This window comes from Melozone crissalis, unplaced genomic scaffold, assembly GCF_028551555.1.
Source record: "Melozone crissalis strain CALT ecotype California unplaced genomic scaffold, PUWL_Pcris_2 ptg000007l_1, whole genome shotgun sequence".
In the NCBI taxonomy this organism is placed as follows: Eukaryota; Metazoa; Chordata; class Aves; order Passeriformes; family Passerellidae; genus Melozone; species Melozone crissalis.
In genome coordinates this window covers 7328864-7348830 of record NW_026535785.1, presented here as the reverse complement: position 1 = coordinate 7348830, position 19967 = coordinate 7328864, and the positions used below count along the sequence as shown (strand labels likewise).

Below are 19967 nucleotides of genomic sequence, written 5' to 3'. Positions count from 1 at the left end.
CTCATGGGGTTCTCTTTGCTGATACAGTCTCACTGAATGATATAATTGAACCCTTGGATTAATGTGTTTGATCCTCTCTTGGTTTTTGTCCTCTGAAGCTTCTGCAAGCTCAGAAGACCTTTCCTGTCAGCCATGGGACAATAATCTCTGCCATGTCTTTTCTTCTTGTAGAAGCTGGAATACTTGCTACAACAATGCCAGGGTGTTTGTGCCTTCCTTCAGGGAGCTATTAATAAAGTGGAATCCACAAAATTACCAAGAAAGGCTGAGGTAAGCATGTCACTCACTTTGGATCAGGGGTGGACCTGAGGAAGAAGGGAGCACAGCTCCCAGAAGGCTGGACAGCTGCAGAAAGGCTGTAGCTTTGAATTTGCAGGCTATAGTAGCGGGGTTTCCCAATAGTAGTAGAAGCTGGTCCAAATGAAGTGATAGAGGCTTCAGTGGGTTTAGAAGCTGAATGTCTGATTCCTCAGAGTCACCCAGGAGATGTTTCCAGCTGGGCTTGTTGCTGATGGGTGCTGGCTCCAGCTTTGGGGTGCATTCTTAGCAGCTCCAGAGCTCTGTAGCTGATACAGACTTGGGTGTGGGCAAAGTTTGGAAGTGGGCAAGAAAGGGAAGGGACAAAGAGACAAAGACCAAGCCTATGTGGTCACAAACCTTCTATTTCTCTTCTTGAGAAGCTGCTGTACCCCTGACATGGTAGGGAATTGCTGCCAGCTCTGCACTGAGGGTGCCAGTAGTAAATGATGGAGGATGTGGTAGTGGCCTTCCTGCACACATCTGTATCTCCACAAGCCCTTCATGTGCACCTTGTCCCAAGGCTTGGAGCCATGCAGATCCAGGCTCCCAGAACAGTAGGAGCTGAGGATGAGTGGGAAGCAAGGCTGGAAAGCTATTTTTAATATGCCCAGCAAATGAATGGAAGAACAATGATGGGAATTGGGTCACAATTTTAGCCTAGTGGGGACGATATCAGGAGCATAAGGAGCACTGTTTATCACTTTAGACTTATCAGGCTGGAGAGAAACAGCTGTGGGATCCAGCATCCCCTTTGCCTAGAGTGGGCCCAGTGAGGTGTGATTTTGGTGTGTTTTGGTTTAGGTTCTGGTTTTTTTTGCCTGTTCCCTCATTGCCTGTAGGTTGCAATATCTGCTCACCTCACTCTTGTGATCCCTCCAGGATGCAGCTGTGCTGCTGAGGAATTCAAGGCAGTTGATGAAGAATGTTCTTGAAGATGCAAGTTTGGTCAGGGTGCAGCAGGAGGGCGGAGCGCTCCTCGCCAGACTGGGCAAGGAGGCGTCCTGTGTCACCCTCACCCAAGACTACAGGTGAGCCCCCAGATGGGAGAAAAGGAGATGGGGATGAGCAGAAATCAGGTGCTGGGAGCCTCCCTGAGGTGCCCCATGGTTTGTGCAGGCTGGAGAACAGCTTTGTGTAGCAAGGAATTATGTTAAAAACAGTAAAGGTGAAAAATGTAATGAATTTTACTCTTATCTTGATTGCTTCTTCCCCAGTCCAAAAACTAGTTCAGATAATTCACTTAGATGGTTCAACTTCCTTTTTCAAGCCAAATCAGACTTATCTTCTGTAGTGGAGAGAGAAGTGGGTATTTTGGGCACCTGTAGAACACAAGTCTTAATTGATGATAGCAGTGATGGATGTTTAGGTACAGGCCGTTATCACTGTGTGATTTCCTAAGGCACTCCTTGTGCAAGGGGATTTCCAGGGACCTTAGCTGGGAGAATGCTTGCTGGCTGAGGCAGACTCTGATCTCCTGGCACATTGGTGCAGTTTGCACAAACAAATGCTCACTGCCCATTTGTGGGGTCGGTATGAGAAGCGGGGACTGAGAGAGCCCAGCTGTTTGACATCCCCAGGGCATTGCACAACTTGTGTTTGTGCTGCTGAAACACCTGAAGCCTATCAGCATGGGAAGGCCTCTGTGCTATGTGCTGTGCAAACAGCAAGGTAGAAAGGCAGCCTTTGCAGCCAGGAGCTTGCAGCCCAGTGTGAGATAAGCACTGGCATGTGGGTGCAGGTGAGGGCACAGGGGGTGGCAGGGTGGTGTGGAGTAGCTCCATGCACCCACAGCTTTGCTCTGGTTCAATTCCATGTTGCCATCACAAGCTGGGAGGTTTGAAGGGAGGAATCCAGAGAAGATAACAAAGTAGTTATGGAGTATCTCAACCAAACACTGTGAAAAAAACATTTCTCTTTTAAAATTCAGCAAGTGCATGACAGTGCAAGTTGCTGCCTGTCACTGGAAGAAGAGGATCCACATTTTGGTGCAGAGAGAGGAGCATGAGGGCAGGCTGTGTAACTGTTTCTGTTCCCTGCTTGCTGTGGCTCCTGTCAGGAGCTCTGGCAGACTATGCAGACACAGTTCTCTTGCTGAACTGGTGAAGTAATCTTGATGCAATTTTGGATTGAATTGCTACAGTATAATCTTTTCATTCTCACATGACATGAGAAGCACAGTAATGTGGGGTTTTGTGCTTTGTTTAGTTTTTTTTATTATTATTTATTTTATTTTAAGTAACACAGCAACTTTAGAGTCCTAGGAGAATGGGAAAATGTGCATGAGTTTAATGTTTTGTTTTGGTTTTAAGCTAAGCCTGTGTTTTTGTGCAGGAAATTATCAACTTTGAAACCTGATCTGACAGATCCCCTAAGGATAATTTACTGCTTTGATTACTTTAGCAAGGGCAGGGGTGGAGGATACACACAGAATTCTTGGATTGTACGGTTTTTGAGTGCATGCTGAAACTGTGTAGAATATTCTCTGCTTAATTCAGGTTATGTTCATTGTCTGCCAGTGTGAAGAGAGACTGTATGCCATGGCTCAAATATATGTGACTGTCTCCAGCCTAAGGAGCATAACTGAATATAGCAGGAGAAAGTTGTTATTATTTTCTAGGCTGTGGAGTAGTTGCAGAAACTAAAATCCATGCAGTATTTAAATTTTCATCTAACTTGGGGCAGAGGACTAAAGAAGTCCACTCTTCTTTGTTTCAGGATGCTTTCAAATGGAGAATAGAGCTCTATCACTTGGCTAGAGAACTCTGTTTAAGGCACTGTTGATTTTCAGTCCTCCATGACTTTGCACTTACTCCTTCTTTCCTATCTGATGTGCAGATATTAAAGGTTCTAAGTTCTGCTAATACTCTAAAGATTATGATTTTCAAAGGTTTCTTTAATAGATATGATCAAAGCAGGATAGAGACAAAATATTGCAACTGACCAACTAAGCTAGCATGGAGTGGCTAGTGATGTATGTAGGTCCAATATTTGATTTCCAACTGGTGATGTGTGAAAATGGAACAGAACTCCCTTTGTGTGTGCACTCAGCAGGGCTTGTGGTACTGCTGCTCTGAACTTTGAATTGTAAAATCTTGATCAATGCTTAGCAGCCTAATTCCACACCCATTCTCCCAATACTTGAAATAAATTATTTACAAAAGCAAGTCAAATGGCTTTACTCTTCTAAGTCACCTTTGGCTCTTTTGTCTATCACGTGTCCCATTGTTGTTTTTTATTGTCTCTTGTGGTACAAAAGTCTGATAAAATAGTCATGACTGCCAGGATTTCTTAGTCATAAATTGAGGCCAGTTGTGAACAGGTGACTGTCTGAATGTGCATGAATTACATATAAATACAGAAGACAGTTTAAAGAGCAGTTTTCTGGACTTTTGACTCCACTTATTTAAAATATGCCAACTACAGGTGGAGAACTAAAGTTAAACTTGTGATTTTTTAAATTTTTTTTTTTTAAGAATAAAGATGACAAGCCCATCTGCACCTTCACCTTGGGATTAACCAAGCAAGGGATTGACTTGGGGTTTTTTTTAGGCAATATATTTTTCTAGCTGTCACAGATGTCTTTCTTGCTATTTTGTGGTTTCATGTGGAAAAAGAACACCAGGAGCTGGTAAGAATAGAGATGGATGAACCCTTCTGAAAATGCCTGACCACAGGTTGGAGACAGTAAGTTAAAACAGGCAAGGAAGCAGGCATGTACTCAGTGCAGTCAGATGTTATCTGCCAAATACCTTTCAAGAGCACACAGTAAACAAGAATTGTTTTAGTTTTTCTCTAGTAATGAAACTCTTCTTGTGGGATTGGTTGTGGAGCCTTCTCTTCTTGCTCTGCCCTCCTGGAGAGCACAGATGCCCTTTGGAGTGTTTGTGGCACAGAGCAGTGGGATCTCATTGCTGCTCAGCTCTGACCTGGGATTTGTGAGGCTTTGCTAAGCCAGTGCCACAGGTTCTTTCCTGCAAAAGTTGAACTCATTCCATCAGAGATGTGGGCATGCAGGAGGGATGTGTTGTGCTCCATCCGTTTGTTTCTCTAGCAGATGATTTAAGAGCTTTGGAGTCTTTCCTGGATGGTCTCATCCTGAGATGCTGTAGCACCATAGCAGTGGCTTTGAGCAGTAACTGCTCCCATTGTGAGCTGTCCAGAAGTCTCATACTCCTTTCTCCACCAAGTACCACTGCAGAAAATAGCCTTGCCCATCCAGCTGCTTGTCCACAAAAGGAAAGAGTCTTCTCCAAGCAGGCTGTTTGGAGCTCTGCCTTTTCCCAGCTTAGGAAGGAGGAGCTCAGTTCCCAGAATACACATCCTGCAGGCAGCTCATTGCCGGGAGTTGGATTAGGGGCTGTGGTGTGCTCAGCTGCTCTCTCTGAGATCTCCCACCTCCAGCAAGACCAGGCTGAATTTGTCCTGGAGTGGGTGTGGGTGTGGCACTCATGAGCCAGTGTATCTTTGTGGCACCTCTTTAGGTGCTGTAGTGGTAGGGCTGGCCACCCAGAGGTGCCTGGGGACTGCTGGAGGTGGCATTGCCACTTGCTCACTGTTGGTAGATTTAAAGCCAGCACATTTGCCTTCACACCATCCACTGCACTGAAGGCTCAGTGTTTCTCCAGGTCTGTTAGCTGAACTCTTTGAAGTTTTGGTGTCCCAGTCTTTCTGGGGATTGAAATGCAGAGCTGTTAACCTAGCTGAAGTTCCTCTTGGTAAGTGTGGCCACATGACACAGAGACCTCCATCACTTCAATGCTGTTAATACTTCTTTTTGCACTTTCAAAGAGAAATTTTTTAATAACCAGAATTGTTTTAACAAGGTACGTAGAGTTGGTTAGCAGGTGTAGCTTTGACTTCTGTCTATCTAGTGTAGTGATCAGCTAACCTGCAGGCAACTCACTGAGCCAGCTGTGAAAAGTGGATTAATTTATTGCTGCTTCTGTAGTAGATGTCAAAAACTTACAGTTTCTGATGGCAATGTCAGAGCAGCTGCCAGAAGCCAGGCAGCAGCAGTGGGAGCTCTTGCTGAAGTGAGGCTGGGGCTGGGCAGCAAAGCCAGGATCCTTTTAACCTGGTCCTTAGCCCGGTGTTTCTCACTGTTGTTCCCATTATTGCTCCTCTTCCTGCATAGCCAAGAGCTGGAAACGTGTGCTTAGACAAGTGCCCAGTGAATGCCTTTCATCCTGCAGATGTGTTATGAGTCACAAGTAGAGTACAGAAGGTATAACCATTTTCTATGAATATATAGATGGTTTTTAACCAGAATGCACCTGCCTGGCTCTAGCACAGTGTTCTCACCATGGCACAGGAGTGGGATGGTGTCATGATCTGCATGGTGATGGGCAGGATATTCCCAAGGCTAGAGGTGAGAGCTGAAAGGAGAAAAACCTCAGATGGGGAAGGAATGATCATGTTGAGTGTTTGGCTCTGTGCACCAGGGAACCAGAATAAGCTTAATCTCTTCCCCCAAGCTCCTCATCTGAAAAGAATCTGTGCTTACAAGCTGTGAATAAGCAGCTTATAAATAGATGGAGGAGTGAATTCTCCTTTGTTTGCAGAAGGCAGTATAGTTAGTCTCTGTATTTTGAGGGTGGAGTGGCTAGAGCCAAGAGCTGGTTTTGTGAGCTGGCTATTTTTAGTGTGGCTTGGTGATCTAATTGGAAGCCCTGGGTGGGGACCTGAGCTGAGCAGAGGGAATGGACAGTACAGAGCAGATTTCCTGAGCTGCCAGGTTCCTGGTGCTGAACCTGACTCAATTACAGTGACAGAGAAGGTGATCTTACAGCTAAAAGCCTCCATAGTTCATGTTCTGTCTTCCACACACACCACTGAGACTCTGGGTCTCCTTGAAGCTGTGGCTAGTTAACAGTGAAGTGGGGTGTAGCTGTGTGGTGCTGCAGACCTCTTGTTTATGGATCTTCAGCTGGGCTCTTGCTGGTAGCAGCTCCTGGGATGTTGCAAGGCGTGCATGTGCCATTCTGCAAAGTGGTGTGTGAGCTCCCTGTGGTGGAAGTAAACCTGGATAAGGTACAGGCTCTCTGCCCTTGCTGAGGGACTGCACAGCACTGTCTGAAGCTTGGATCAGAGTCAGACTAAGCTGATCATCCAAAATGTGGATCAAGGGGGGAGACAGGTGTCTGGTGTGTGAGTCCCAGTTTGGGCAGACTGAGATGGCTGGACTGCTTGGTTTGTAAGGTACAGCGTGTGCACTGTCAAACTGCCAGCTGCTGCCACAGGCTGGTGGTCATAGCCAGGCAACTTCCACTGGGAAATCCTTCCTGGAGGCATTATTGTCTTCTGCCACCCCCTTTCTGCTTTAGAGATGTGTGTCTGCTGTGACTCTGTGTGTTTGTGCATGCTTCACAAGATGCTAATTCTTGCGTCCCTCTCACTGATGGCAGTTGAGCTGGTGCCTGCCCATCTTCATTCCTCTCTGGGAGCTTTGGGAGCCTCTCATGCTACCACTTGCCACAGTGCACCCTCCTAACATGATCTGTGAGAGGCACCTTTCATTGCAGGGTCCTTTCCATGTTCCTCCTGTGGATCCAATCCTAAAACCTCAGGACAAGATGTATACTCAGAATACCTTTGAAGCCAGATAAAAAAGTGTGCTTGAATTCTGACCTCAGAGGCTGCCACGAGAGGCCTCTGTGCTGTTGCTGGTGACACAGAAGGAGCTGACGAGCACTAAGCTTTGGCCGAGCATGGGTGGCAGTGCTCTTCCTGGGTCTTATTTGTTTGTGTCAGGTGGAGGGAGGAGCACAGGGACATTTCTACCCAAACACACGCTGTGCTACTTGGTATTCATTTTGGTTACAGTCTAACCTGTTCCCTCTGTTGGCGTGGTGGTTTTAGCCTGGTAAAAAGCACTTGGGCTCCCATTAAACAAATCTCGCTGCTCCGCACATAAAGGAGAGTGGAGCTGGGGCTGTTGTCATTCTGAGTGCATGAAGTGCTGTGGGACGTCAGTTGTGGCATTTGCAGAGAGCTAAAAGATTGCAGAGTTCTGTCTAGGTAAGTTTTCATTGTCCTCTTGGGCTTTTTATAGATGATTCCCCTCAGCTCTCTTTCTGTTTTTCATTTTCTGCTTGTGTCCTAAATCTTCTTGGATTCAGTGAGAATTTACCCAGAAGACTCCAGTTTTGCTTGTTTTTGTTTGCAGTGCTTGTCATGCCAACAGGGCATTAGGTAACTAATGACACACTGTGCTTTATCTGTTTAAAAATATTATGGAAAAAAATTGCAAAAAGTTTCCAGTATAGGATGTTAGCTGAACTGCCTGACATTCCTGCCTTAGCCCAGGCTATCCCACAAGCACCATTTTTTATATAACTGTGTTGGGATAGATACTTCTGTTGCTGGGCTGGTTAATAGCACAGTTCCTACTATTATATGGATCATAGTCCTGAAAAAGAGCAAAAGGATGTATCAGTGAAATAGGGATATTATTAGGCTTTAAATGAAGTGTGTATGTATTTGTGCAGGACATCTTAATAGCCTGGTGGTCTCAGCTTCAGGAACACAGCTCTCAGACTGGTGCATTTGACCAGGATATAAAGTATAAACAAAAGCAGGTTAATGTACATTAGACAAGGTTTGGAGGTAGAAATTGTTTACAGCTGGTAGAAAACCACATCTTGAGGCTCAGTGTTCCCAGAATGGTGTTTCCAAATCTATCCAAGGCTCCACTGCACTGGGAACTTTCCCCATAAGCAGGCTACTTGTTGGTTTGGGATTTACTATATTGGTTTTTTTGCCAGTCAGTTTTATGGATCTTACTGGGATTTTAAATCAACCAGAGTCTGAACACAGTTTTATTGTAACTGAATGCGAGCCAGGCAGAAGAAAGAAACAAAGGTCACATCTTGGGCCTGTGCTTGGACACTTGTTTAACTGTGTGCATTGATCCCTTGGCTTTTAAAGGGATTTCTGAGTGTATTTCTGCTAAAAACACATTTAAAGGAACTGAGCTCCAGAAGAGAATTCTTTTGGCAGTTATGGTCTCCAGTGTGTTGTATTAGTTGGATGGTTTTTAATTGATGGCTCCCAGGTCAGGCAACCTTGTGAGGAGGGATTCAGCCAGGTCTGTGGTCTCAGCCAGATCCACTGGGAACAGCCATCCCACAGGCAACTGCAGATTTGGTGTTTGACCTCTGTGCCTTTGTAAGGACACTTCAGGGTTCTAAAAAATGTTCCCATTTCCTCAGATACTTCAATCAGGGAATTGAAACCACCATGGCTATTTGTGTGCTGCAGAGAATAATTAGTCATATTTATTTAGCCATTTCTGATTAGTTTCACCATGGCTAGTTTGAATTTTAACCTCAGCTGCATGTGAAGCTCTCAGCTCAGAGAGCAGGATTGTGCATTGGAGGCTGACCTCCTTTCATGGGATCATTATAAACATGGCACTTATGTAGGTTGCTACCAAAATGCAGTAATGACCAAGAATGACATTTCTCATCCTGCAAAACATCCCTCAGGCACACAGCACTGTCCCTGCAGACCTGGAAGGATTTCTTCCAGAAGCATTGCTCAGGATGTTTGAAGTGATTTGTAGCCAAGGTATCAGCACACATGATCTGGGTGATGCCCTTGGGCTAATCCATCCTTTAAACCTCCTAATTTCCAGATCCTATTCATTTTATTCTAAAACCTGGACATCCACAAGGGAAGTTCAGCACCAAGAGAGCGGAACAATAGATGAGGCTAATGTTGTAACATCTGACTGTGTTTCTTCTAAATTACGGAACAAATCAGATTAAGGATATCTGATTTTCCTAGAACAAGTTAGCTGCCCTATACTTGCCCAAACCCCATCAAATACTCCACCAGCATGTTGTATTTCCTTCCATCCATTAATTTTTGCCATTTTAAAATTTACCAAGGCTGGTCAGAGGATGAATTCTTGATTTCAGCCCTTTTGTTAGATCTGCTGTTCTTGCTGATTGCCAAAGCAGTTCCTGAAGGGGCAGACAGGAAGGTGCAGAATGGTGATGGTTCTGCTGCTCCCTTCCCTGTGCTCTCCTGTTTGCATCTCACTGACACTGGCAGGCATGGTGCAGGTAGCACCTGCTTTTGTGACTCTGCTGGAAGCTTCTTCTGTGGCCATCTATTTTTTGAAAACAAAACAGGTATTTTACTTTGAAAACTAAAGTGTAACTCTCCAAGGCTGGCTTTTTTTGAAGAATGGACTTAGACAGAAATGGTCTTTCTAAATTATATGTTTAAAATTACCCTACCATTATACAACAGCTTGGCACTTCTCCAGAAAGCTGAAGACATTTGGAACCTTTTCCACTGAAATGATAATTGCCCAATGAAAACAGGATTTGGGGAAACATAAACTGACATCAAGCTACTCCTTTTTGCTATAAATTATATTGACTCTGCACTATTGCAAAATTACTTTTTGCATGATTTGACCATGGAAGAATGTAGTGAAAGACTCTTAATACCACACTCCCATATTGAGGGAAATTGCACTGCATCCACACAAATCTGAGCTGAGACTTGCCACTGACTTCAAAGAACTCTGCCTTTTGTGCTCAGAGTTGCACAGGCCACTATTAAAATATCTTTAAAGTCTTTAACAGCCAGGTGTTTTCTTTGTGTGCCAGGATGGAAGTCACTTTTTTCTTTGACCAAATTTTCAGTATTTGATTTGTTTACTCCAAGCTGCTGTGAAGGTACTGAAGGACAGGAATTAAAAACTTCTGAGTCTGAAGCTGAAAAAGAAATAGATATTTATTCATGTGAAGTATCATTTTCCCCATAAAAGTCCCTGTTTCAGGATATTGTGGAGTTTACTAGTGTACTGGAAATAATTTAGGAAGTTTTTAAGATCTAGATCAGCAAATGGGTGTGTGTGTGGGGGTGTGTGTGTAAATAGATAAACAGATGTACAGAGGTTTGGGAGAACAGGCTTAATGCCCAGTGGATCCTCTCTGTGAGCACTGAAATGCCCAAGTGAATCAAAAAACCAAACTTTCCCATGGACTGTGAGTGATTTCTTTGTTGGGCTCAGTTTGCCTACCTACTTTATACTACAGATAGAAAGGCTTATATTTTCCTGTGTGTAAGAGAGTGAAAGATGGATGTGAGTCAGAGAGCCTGTCCAGCTGGTAAAAGTGAACTGTCAGGGGCTGACAACATGAATGGAGTTACCTTGGAGATGCAACAGAAGACCAACAACTAGACATTGAGGGTTTAATGAATGCCTGCCAAGCGAGGCAGAACGTGTGAAAACAGCGTGGCTGGCCTTTGAAAGAAAGAGCTCAGGTGCTGGAGGAACTCACAGAGGAGCAGGAATGGTGTAAGGCCACACTTGAAAGTGTATGGGGACTCTGAGCCCAGAGGAGCTGTTAGGAAGTATTTTTTCTGTGCATGTTGTTTGCAGTCACTCAGGAAACCATTGGCAGGACCATGAGAAGGGGCAGCCTTAAAGTGTTGAATTGTGGCTGATAAGAGCATCAATAGACTGCTGCAAGCATTCACAGAGGAAAAAAAGTCCTTTAAATGACAAGAGTAAGGGATTTTGGTTTATATATCCCCAAACAGCCCAAATTACTGATAAGAGTAAATTTCCAGCCTTCTTCTGAACTGAATTCTCTGTCTAGTCTCTGCTTACAGCATAAACTTACAAATGCATCTTAGATTGACTTCAGGTAAGTTTGAGATGCTTATGGATCAGTAAAGCAAAGGTTTTCTGTGTATATCTTCAGTAACAGGATGTCACTTTTAGTACCATTGTATCAGCTGAGACAGAGACTGATGTGCATATATATGTAGATTCTGTACATCTGTAGCTGCCACATTATTTACTGAGACATGTATTTTATGATTACATCCGATGGGCAAAGGGCTCACTTCTAAACTGGAGCTCCCTTCCACCTTCTAATAATGTACATAAAGGCTTGGTTGGATTGAGATCTTCAGAGGCAGAATAACTCCTGTGGAGGGAATGTGTGGGGCCAGAATTGTTGTTTGGGGTGGATTTTTCTCAATTATTTAGATGGACACCAAGAAGTTCACTCAAGCTCCTTCTCCTGAAATGGGTTCCTTGGACTGTGGTTGGTGGGCCAGCAGGAGTACTTGATTGCTGCAGTTTTGAACCTAACCTGGAGGGTTTTGCTGGCCTTAAGGCCAGCACTGGTCTCAAGTAGTCTCCAACAGACTGGTCTTTTCCACAGTGGCTCAGTGAATTAGCCTCTTCACACAGTGACTTTATGGTACACCTATTTCTGGTCTAAAAAACCTTGAAATGTGGGGTTTTTTAGCCTTTTATTATAATCACTTCCTCTCCCTCTACCTTGAGGGTGATTTTTTTCCTGCCCATAGTTGCAGTGTTGTCTTCAGGGAAGCCTGTGTTTTGTGCCTTTGGGAAACGTGCAGTCTGCTCTGCTAGAATCTGTAGCATTTGTTAGGCCTTGCAGCCCAAGTTGCTACTGACTCCTGTCAAGGAAAACTGCTCAGACTTACAATGGGGGGGTTGTTTCCTCTGTCAGGTATGGAAAGAGGCTGAGTGGGGTTCCCTGGCTCCCATCCCGTGATCAGATCATACTCTGTGCTAGGTCAGGCAATGCTAGAGCTGGAACCCTTGTGTCATCAGGTTGCCATCTGACAATACCACATTAAGTGCTGAGGCCATGGAGGCTCGCTTTGTCACTGGCTTGGGTGGACATAAGGACTCCTATTACAGAAAGGTCTAGCAGGTCAGTCTGGCTTGCTGATGAATGCCATCAAAGAAGTAGCATCAACACCAAAGTGATTTCCATGGAAGCTCAGGGAAAGGTTTGAAAAATATTTTGCCTCGTGAGGGGGTAATTGAAAAGGTTTGCATATAGCAGCCTGGAATGCCTAAAGTTATAGGTGCTGATTGTCTGTGCCAGCGGGAGGAAGAGTGTTTGCTGTATCCATTTCCTGAGTGGATGAGAGCATTCATGCCAGCAGGGAATTCAGCCCTGTGGGAGTGAGGCCAAAGGGTGTCTGCCTGTCTGGCCATCAGTATGCTGGAGACTTACTCAGAAAATGGGACTTGACAGATACGCTCTGCTGCACAACACCGAGCAGCATTAATGGTGTTGCCAAATTTAACTCGCAGCCATCGTCCAAACTGTTTCTCATTAGCTGTCCCAGCTGTGTCACTGCTGCTGACAGGAACTGGCCTCCACAACCTGCTCTGTAAACACTTTCCAGAGCTCAGCTTGGACAATGATTCTGACTCTGCTGCTGTCAGTCTCCTGGGTTGGATCTGGGTCTGTCCATAGGAAAGGATTACAAAATAGAAGGCTCATATCATCACGGTTTGTTTATGGCAGTTTTGGGAAATGCCAGAGCAGCACTACAGCTTGGATGTTTCCATTGAAGCCTGCAGATTCTCTGTAGAGAACCTGTCTGCTCTGTACCGCAGTAGCACTGATCTTAGTCCAGAAACTATTCGGGTATTTTTGGCTGCACTTTGGAGAAATTCATTCAGTCTAATGGCATTTCAAAGAGGAAAAACAAAAGTATCTAAGAGCCTGAGGTTTGAGAAGTTGGCTGTTGCACACTGGGTGGAATTCTGAATGGAAAAATAGTGTGGATTTCTGCTATGCAGAGCTGCTTGTCCAGACCTATGGCGCTACCTCGTGTCAATTAAAACTGCAGGGTTGCTGCTACTAAACACTCACAGTCAGTTGCATTTCATAGGTTCAAGTCTGCCTGTAAACCCAGGCAGAAATAAGCATATATACTGAATTGGTTTGCATTATATTCCATTAGCAGTATTAGCTACCTATTTTGCAAGTGCTTTAGATAATTTTAATAATATGATAAAAAAGCCACACTCTAATAAGTCAGAAGGTTGTAAGACGATGAAATGAAAATTTGTTTAGGGTGAGTACAAGAGATTACCAGGCAACTGAACATGCCAGTGTAGAGCACAGCTGAAGGAGGCTGTAGTGTTTTCTTGTAGCTGTCTCTTGAGCCCATAATTGTAGGAGGGGAACCCTAGAAGCAAAAGAAATACAAGAAGAATAAGCTTGAATGCTCTTCTGTCTCCTGGATCTCATCTGTGATTCACCCAAGCCTGTGCTGGAGAGGTGTTGCACACATCTGAAAGGAGTTTGCTAATACTCATCATCTAACCAAGACTGTGGTTGCAGCATGTGAGGGCACTGGGCTGCATCCTGACCCCTCCATGCTTGCCTGTGTGCTGTGGGCAGGCTGGCAGGGCTGGGAGTGCCTCCTGGTGTTGCCTGCTGGGCTTTGGTCAGCACGGCTGCCTGTGGGAGGCAGGGAGCTCAGTCTGTGAATCTCTTCAGCACAACACTGTAAAATCTGATTTCTCTTGGCACTGAGTTGTTGTACACTTTGCATATTTGTTTGGCTGGTGGAAATCCTGACAGTAAGTGGGGCATCAGGCACTTAATATTGTTGTTGTCACTCAGGAGAGATTTGCTTACTAGTGGTGGCTTATTTACTTAATTAAATGCAAATGGTGGTTTTAGACGCTGAAATTGCTTGACCCTGTGTTATGTGAAAATCCACTGATGCAATGATCTGTGTTTATGAAAAGCTGAAAGTGTGAGAAATATGGTAAATCTTGCAGGGAGCCTGGTTGGGAGCAGATGCTCTTGTCCTTCCTGCCAGGTTATCTGCATTGGGGTCAGGGTGGTGAATCATGGTAATGTGCAAGGAGCAGCAATATTCTCTCCTGTTCTCCATATGGAGATGGCCTGTGTGGGTCCCACGGGGAGGATGACTGCAGTGCTGTTGTTGGCCAGGTTGTGTTTGCATGAAGCACTGGGGGAAGGACCTGATGCAAAAGCCTTGACCAGCCCTGTATCCCCTTGCAGAGATGCACTGGATGCTGCCAGCGTGCTCTACAATCAGGTTGATGAGGGCGTTCACCGCCTGGTGATGCTGTCAAACAAGCGTGTCCAGGAGCTGGAGCTGGTGATGGAGTTCGAGAAAGTGGAAGAGTGTTTTAAGGAGGTAAGGCCCCTACCTGTCAGTTCCAGTGGCTGCTGCCCTCTGACTGTGTTCCACAGCAGGTATTGGGCCTCTTGATCTGTTGTGTGAAGGTGTACAGTGATGCTTAAAAAGAACAACTGGACAAAAGAATTTGAGATAGAGTTTCAGCAGTGCTGACAATCAAGCCACTTATTTCCCTGGTATCTCTTGATGCTGAGTGAAAGTCCCTTTGCTTCTCTCTAGATGTGGATTAGTCAAACCCCATAAACATCTGTGAAGTGGCTCATAGGCAAGCCATACACTTGGAGGTTGGGTGTCTTTTCTGACCCTCTCAGCAAGGCTGTTGATGAAATAGTCTTCATACTTCACCTTGAGAAGCAGCAGAGTGATGTCAACAAGCTGATAAGTCTGCATGTCCCCTTTGGGCTGTAGCTCCTTCAGGATCACCTTACATCCTGTTGCAGAATATCCCTGCCCCACACTGGCTGCCCATCCCTGTCGTGTGCTCTGTTGTTTAGATTCCTGTTCTGTTCTCAGGTCCTTGATATCTGATAAGTCCAGGCACATCCCTTCCCCTCTGGGTGCAGCACCAGGTACATTTGGTTTGCCTTTGGGTGCAGCCCTCTCTACAGGCTCCAGGAAGGGAACAGCTTCTTGTCCTTAGCCCAAGAGCCATGCTCAGCCTCCCACCCTCTGCACTTCTGTGGGACCTTCAACTTCCCTTCATTTAGTGCTTGTTGAAACTCCTGGCAGCCATGGGATAACTGAAGCAAACGGGCACTGGCTTTCAGAAAGACCATTGAAACCTGTAGCCGTGTTGATAAAGGACCTCAAAAAGTCATAAAGCAGCTAAGGTCTGAGCATCCTACAATAGCTGATCAGTCCTTTCAGTGTTGCAGATCCCAGATGTTCCATGTAGCAGATCCCTGAGCCTGAACTCAACACTGAGATTATGGAGTTGCATGGTTTCCTGTGCTGTAACTCATCAACAATGAGAAGTTTGCGAGTCCTTAAAAATCATGATTAGGATCAGTTTCACTATTGCTGTTCTGGGATTCTGGGCTCCTCTCTTCTAGTGGGAATAGGATGTGCAAAGGAGGCTGCAGCCTACCTAGTGTTTTCACAGGCCAAGGTGGATCTGGGAGTTTAATGACTTCCCATTTGCAGGTAGACACTGGGGCGCCATGCAGGATGTGCTCGGGACAAGAAGTCTGTTGCAAGAACCTGGTAGAGACTCCTGTTAAACTCACAGGTTCCTAATACCAAACAGAAATGAAAAAAGGCACAAAAGCAAGCACTGCAACCTCTTTCTGCTTTAAGCTGAATTTTATTTTTTGTTGAATTGAGTAACACTCAGCTGCTCCTGGGTTACTTTGCTTATAGATCACCAATGGTGGTAGGAACTGCTCCTGCTGTTACACCTGCCTGGGAGCTCTAGGCAGCAGCAGTGTGCCTCTCTGCAGCTCTGAGAACCCATCACCATTTCTTCCTCTTGCCAGTGGGCTTGCTCCTTGTAACCTTCTCACAGTCCACAAAACTAGGAGTTTGTCCTTGACTATGGGGTTGAGTTGGGATATGGATTCAGGTGACATAGGCAAACAGGATGTGTGGGCGTTAGGAAGCACTTAGTCTGTCCCTTCCCCCAGGTGCACCTATGCCTGGAGCATTGCAGACAAGTTTACCAGCCTGTTTTTAAAACCTAGTGATGATGGAGGTGCTGTGTTATCCTGCCTGGCCTCTTGTGACTGCTTTGCTCTTAGGATGCTCTTGTTAGTCAGTCCTCTAGCCCTCTTTGAGGATCTGGGCTGATAGCTGTAGCAGTAGCTGGGCTCCACTGAGGAACATGCAGTTGCTGCTCAGCTTCGTGGAGGGCTGCCTTCAGAAAACCATTAGCTGAGAGTCCCAGAGACCAGTGGAGCATTGCAGATGGGGAGAATCCATCAATACATTCACACTGACATGGTTCATGTCCTGCCAGTCAGAAAAGGGAAGTGATGTAGGAAATCTGACAGCAGGAGATTTGATCCCAGTTGGGGGTAACATTAATAGGAATGTCAGGCCAGTGTGCAAGTTGCAGAGCTTGCTTTAGACCATGGCTCACCCAAAACAGAGCCCAGGCAGCCACTTGCCCTGTTTATGCCTAAGGCTAGTGAGCAATAGCAGAGCTTTTCAATTACTCTGTAACCTGAAGTGGAAAAACTCTGAGCAGGAGGCTCAGACTGAAATGCTGGATTGGGGGGGAGAAGTCTACACTCATTCTTTCCAGTAATGAGATGGCCAGCATTATGAGAGCAGTTCCTTGCTCTTTCCTCATAAAGGCCTGCCGTGGTGAGTAGCACAGGGTGACTAACAAGCAGGGCTTATCCCTTTTCTTCTAGGTCAGCAGTTGGATTGAGAATGTTGGCAGAAAACGGCTAAAGGAAACTGTCAACCTGGATGATTCTTTGGAGATGCTGCTTCAAGCACAAAAGCAGTTCAAGGAGTTTGATCTTGTTGCCAGTGTAAGTGTTGTCAAATTGGAAAATTATATTCTCCAGCATCTGAGTTGGTAGCATATGTGTCTTGTATGTGCTCAGCCAAACACATGGTGCTAAGAGGGTTCACCACCAAAGTGTGTGTCATTCCCTCTCACTACATAGTCTCCCTGCTCTCCTTTTGCAGACAAAGCCACCAGCTCAACACTTAGTAGATGGCATTTACCAGTCTTGGGGAAAACAACTACTGGGTTGAAAGATGGATTTTTTTGTTCCTCCTTTCATGTGCTTGTAACACTGCCTTTTTCATGACTGAGCCATGGTCTTGCTGTGTAGGCCTTACAAGCTGCTGTGTGACAAGTGTAAATCATGAGATCAGGCTTCAAAATTCTGCTGTAAACAAAGACACCCTTGCTCGTGTGATTTGAACCTTGAAAACCGGTCTAGTTAGCCCTAGCTGTTAATGGCCTTGAAGACTACTTAGTGTTGATTCCAGCTCTTTATCCTCATAAACAATTCCTTTTTGTTTTCAGGAATATTGCAGAAGGGGACAGGAAGCATTAAAGAAGATGAATCAATGGGAAGACCTTTCCTTTGTGGATGTGCATTCTTACAGGGTAAAGCTGCAGACCTACGAAGATGAGCTGGAGGATTTCTGCACCCAGCTGGATGAAACAAGGCACAGAGTCTGTGAAACAGTCAGGCTGTATGAATTCTTTGACAAGGTAAGACAAGGCATCTGCTGCACAGAGGAGGGTGTAAAAAGTCTGCTTGGACTCAGTCCAGTGCTAGATTGTTTGTGAAAGGTGTGAAATGTAGTATTTGCTCCATCAGGGAGCTGGATCTATAACCTGCAGCAGTCCCCTCGTGCTCGTGTGTCTGCAGTGATTTTTTTCAAGTCAGTATGTGGGAGAAGGGTTGGGTGTGTCTTCCAGAAAATGTCCACATCTGTTAAGCATAGAGGTTTTCTGCTCTCTGAGCTGGAGCTTTTTAACCCCTTTCATGGCAACAGTGGGCAGAAGGATTGTGGCAGTGCTGGCTCTGATGACAAGGGCCAAGAGATGGCCTGATTGTGTCCAGTCCTGCCAGCATGCCAGGGAAGGCTGCCTGCATTTTCTTGCTATATCCTTACACACTGGCCAGTTCAGCCTGTTAACCCATCAGGAGTAGCACTCTACTTGGCAGTCCTAAATACAGTCCAGCTCCTCCCATGTGGAGGCCTGCATGAGGAAAGGGAGCACCAGAATGGAGAGCTGGGAAGTGCAGCTGAGGGAACAAGGCATCCCTGGATCATCACAGGGATGTGGGAAGCAGGAGGGACAGCATGTGTGTGGTGACTCTGCTGAGTACCTGACCTTCCCACCTGTTTGGTTTAGTGCAAATGCACCTATTTAGCAGATCTGCACTTGGATTTGGTGTTCTTTAATTCCTAAAGTTGCAGATGAAAAAGCAGTAGGATTTTCTAAGTGCATTTTAAAATACAACTTTGGCAAGAACAGAAAGCCAGGGAGCCTGTGTTCCATTTATTCCACACTTGTACAAACACTGGGTATTGAAGTTCTCAAATTCCAGAAAGAATAGACACTAAAAGTTAAGCTGTACCAGATGTAGGTGCCACTTAGTTGCTGTCTCTGAGCTGCCTTGGCAGCCAGAAGGGCTCAGGGGAGGAGGGAGGAAAATCAGCTAAACATGAAAACATGGAGAAGCATCCTGTGTGAGGCAGGAAAGTGGAGAAAGCAGCCCAGAGCACTGCTGTCAGGGCAATGAGCATTGCGTTTGTTTGGTGATGCTCTCCAGGTCTGCTCTGGCTCATCTCTGCAGTTTGCTGTGCAGGTGGGGGACCCTCTTGTGCTGTGGAAATATGTAATTTTTTTTCATCCCAATGGAGAGAGAATTGCCTCCTGTGCCATAGGAGAGTGGCAAGAACCTGTGCTTTTCTGCCTCACTGATCAGAGATGTTCAGGGGCTGCTCTGGTACTTGAACACCCCTTGCCATCATGGGGGATCCTGGTAAGGATCCTGGGAAGGGTTTTCTCATGTTTTTTCTGATAAATTGAGGCACACAAAAGCACCAAGCCTTGTTTGGCATACTGACAATTCTGCAGCCAAGCCAAACATTGGTTGTATGTGAACCCTTCCAGAGCTGGAAGTCTCTGGAGCACAAATGTGGACTGTAGCACATGATCATAGAACCAAACAATGGGTTGAGCTTGAAGGGATTTTAAAGAAATCATCCAGTTCCAACTTCCCTGCTACAGGCAGGGATGCCAGCCACTAGACCAGATTGCTACCAACACCCATCCTGGCCTTCAACACTTACAGGGCTGGGGCAACCACAGCTTCTCTGGACAGCCTGTGCCAGGGACTCACCACCCTCACAGGGCAGAATTTCTTCCTAATATCCAATCTAACCCTGCCCTCTGTCAGTTTGAAGCCATTCTCCCTTGTCCAAAGTTCCTCCTCAGCTCTCTTGGAGCCCCTTCAGGTTCTGCAAGGTTCTGAGGACTCCCCAAAGCTTCCAGGCTGCTCAATGCTCTGTTCTGGCGTGGAAGTTACATTGTGCTGGTAGCTCTTGGGCTGCCAGGATAGTTGGACATGACTCTATAGCAGTGTGTTCCTCCACAGCTTCAAAGCCTTTTCAGAGCCTGGGTCATTTCTAGAGACACAAATGCTACACAGACCCCAACAGTGGCCCATTAATTTTCTGAGGGCATTCCAGCTTTTTTGGTGGATGAAAACTCCAGGATGCAGTCCTTGTCAGCAGCAGCAGCCCTCTTGGTTGTGCCTTTCATGCTGCATGGCCCTAGTGAAAATAGAATGATGGTGGCACAGTGTGTTTTCACACTGCTTTGTGTGGAGGAGAGGCAGCTGGCTCAGGGAGGGAGGAGGATTTTGATCTCACTGGTTTCAGTAGAGTTATAAACAATTCTGGTGGTGTAAATATACTGTGTGTGTATTGTGAACCAGTGGCCAAGTGAAACAAGGAGTGGAGGGGGATACATCCTGCAGCTGTAGGATCAGTGCAGAAATTGCTGCACAGCATGAAAGTTCTTTCAGTGCCTATGAGCTTGATCTTGATCTCCAGAATGCTTTCTGCCTTCCCAAAGCAAAGTTAGTGGTGTGGTCTGGGAGGTGGGGGATAAGCAGAAGATCTTATCTAAACTGATTTCACTGTCTTCTGATACTGAGCTGCTTTTGACCCTCCTGCATTGATCTTGTCAGTGCCTGCCTAAC

At 45.7% G+C, this 19967-nt stretch overlaps 1 protein-coding gene across 2 annotated transcripts in view; it reads left to right on the top strand.

Moving 5' to 3' along the window:
• The window catches only part of PLEKHG4 (pleckstrin homology and RhoGEF domain containing G4), an 85345-nt gene that overhangs the window by 41770 nt on the left and 23608 nt on the right, over positions 1–19967 (top strand). For both annotated transcript variants that reach the window (XM_054269520.1, XM_054269518.1), the window contains exons 9-13: positions 172–270; positions 1180–1328; positions 14142–14280; positions 16638–16760; positions 17267–17458. In XM_054269520.1, the coding sequence (XP_054125495.1) occupies positions 172–270; positions 1180–1328; positions 14142–14280; positions 16638–16760; positions 17267–17458 (702 nt within the window). The remainder of the gene's footprint in view (positions 1–171; positions 271–1179; positions 1329–14141; positions 14281–16637; positions 16761–17266; positions 17459–19967) is intronic.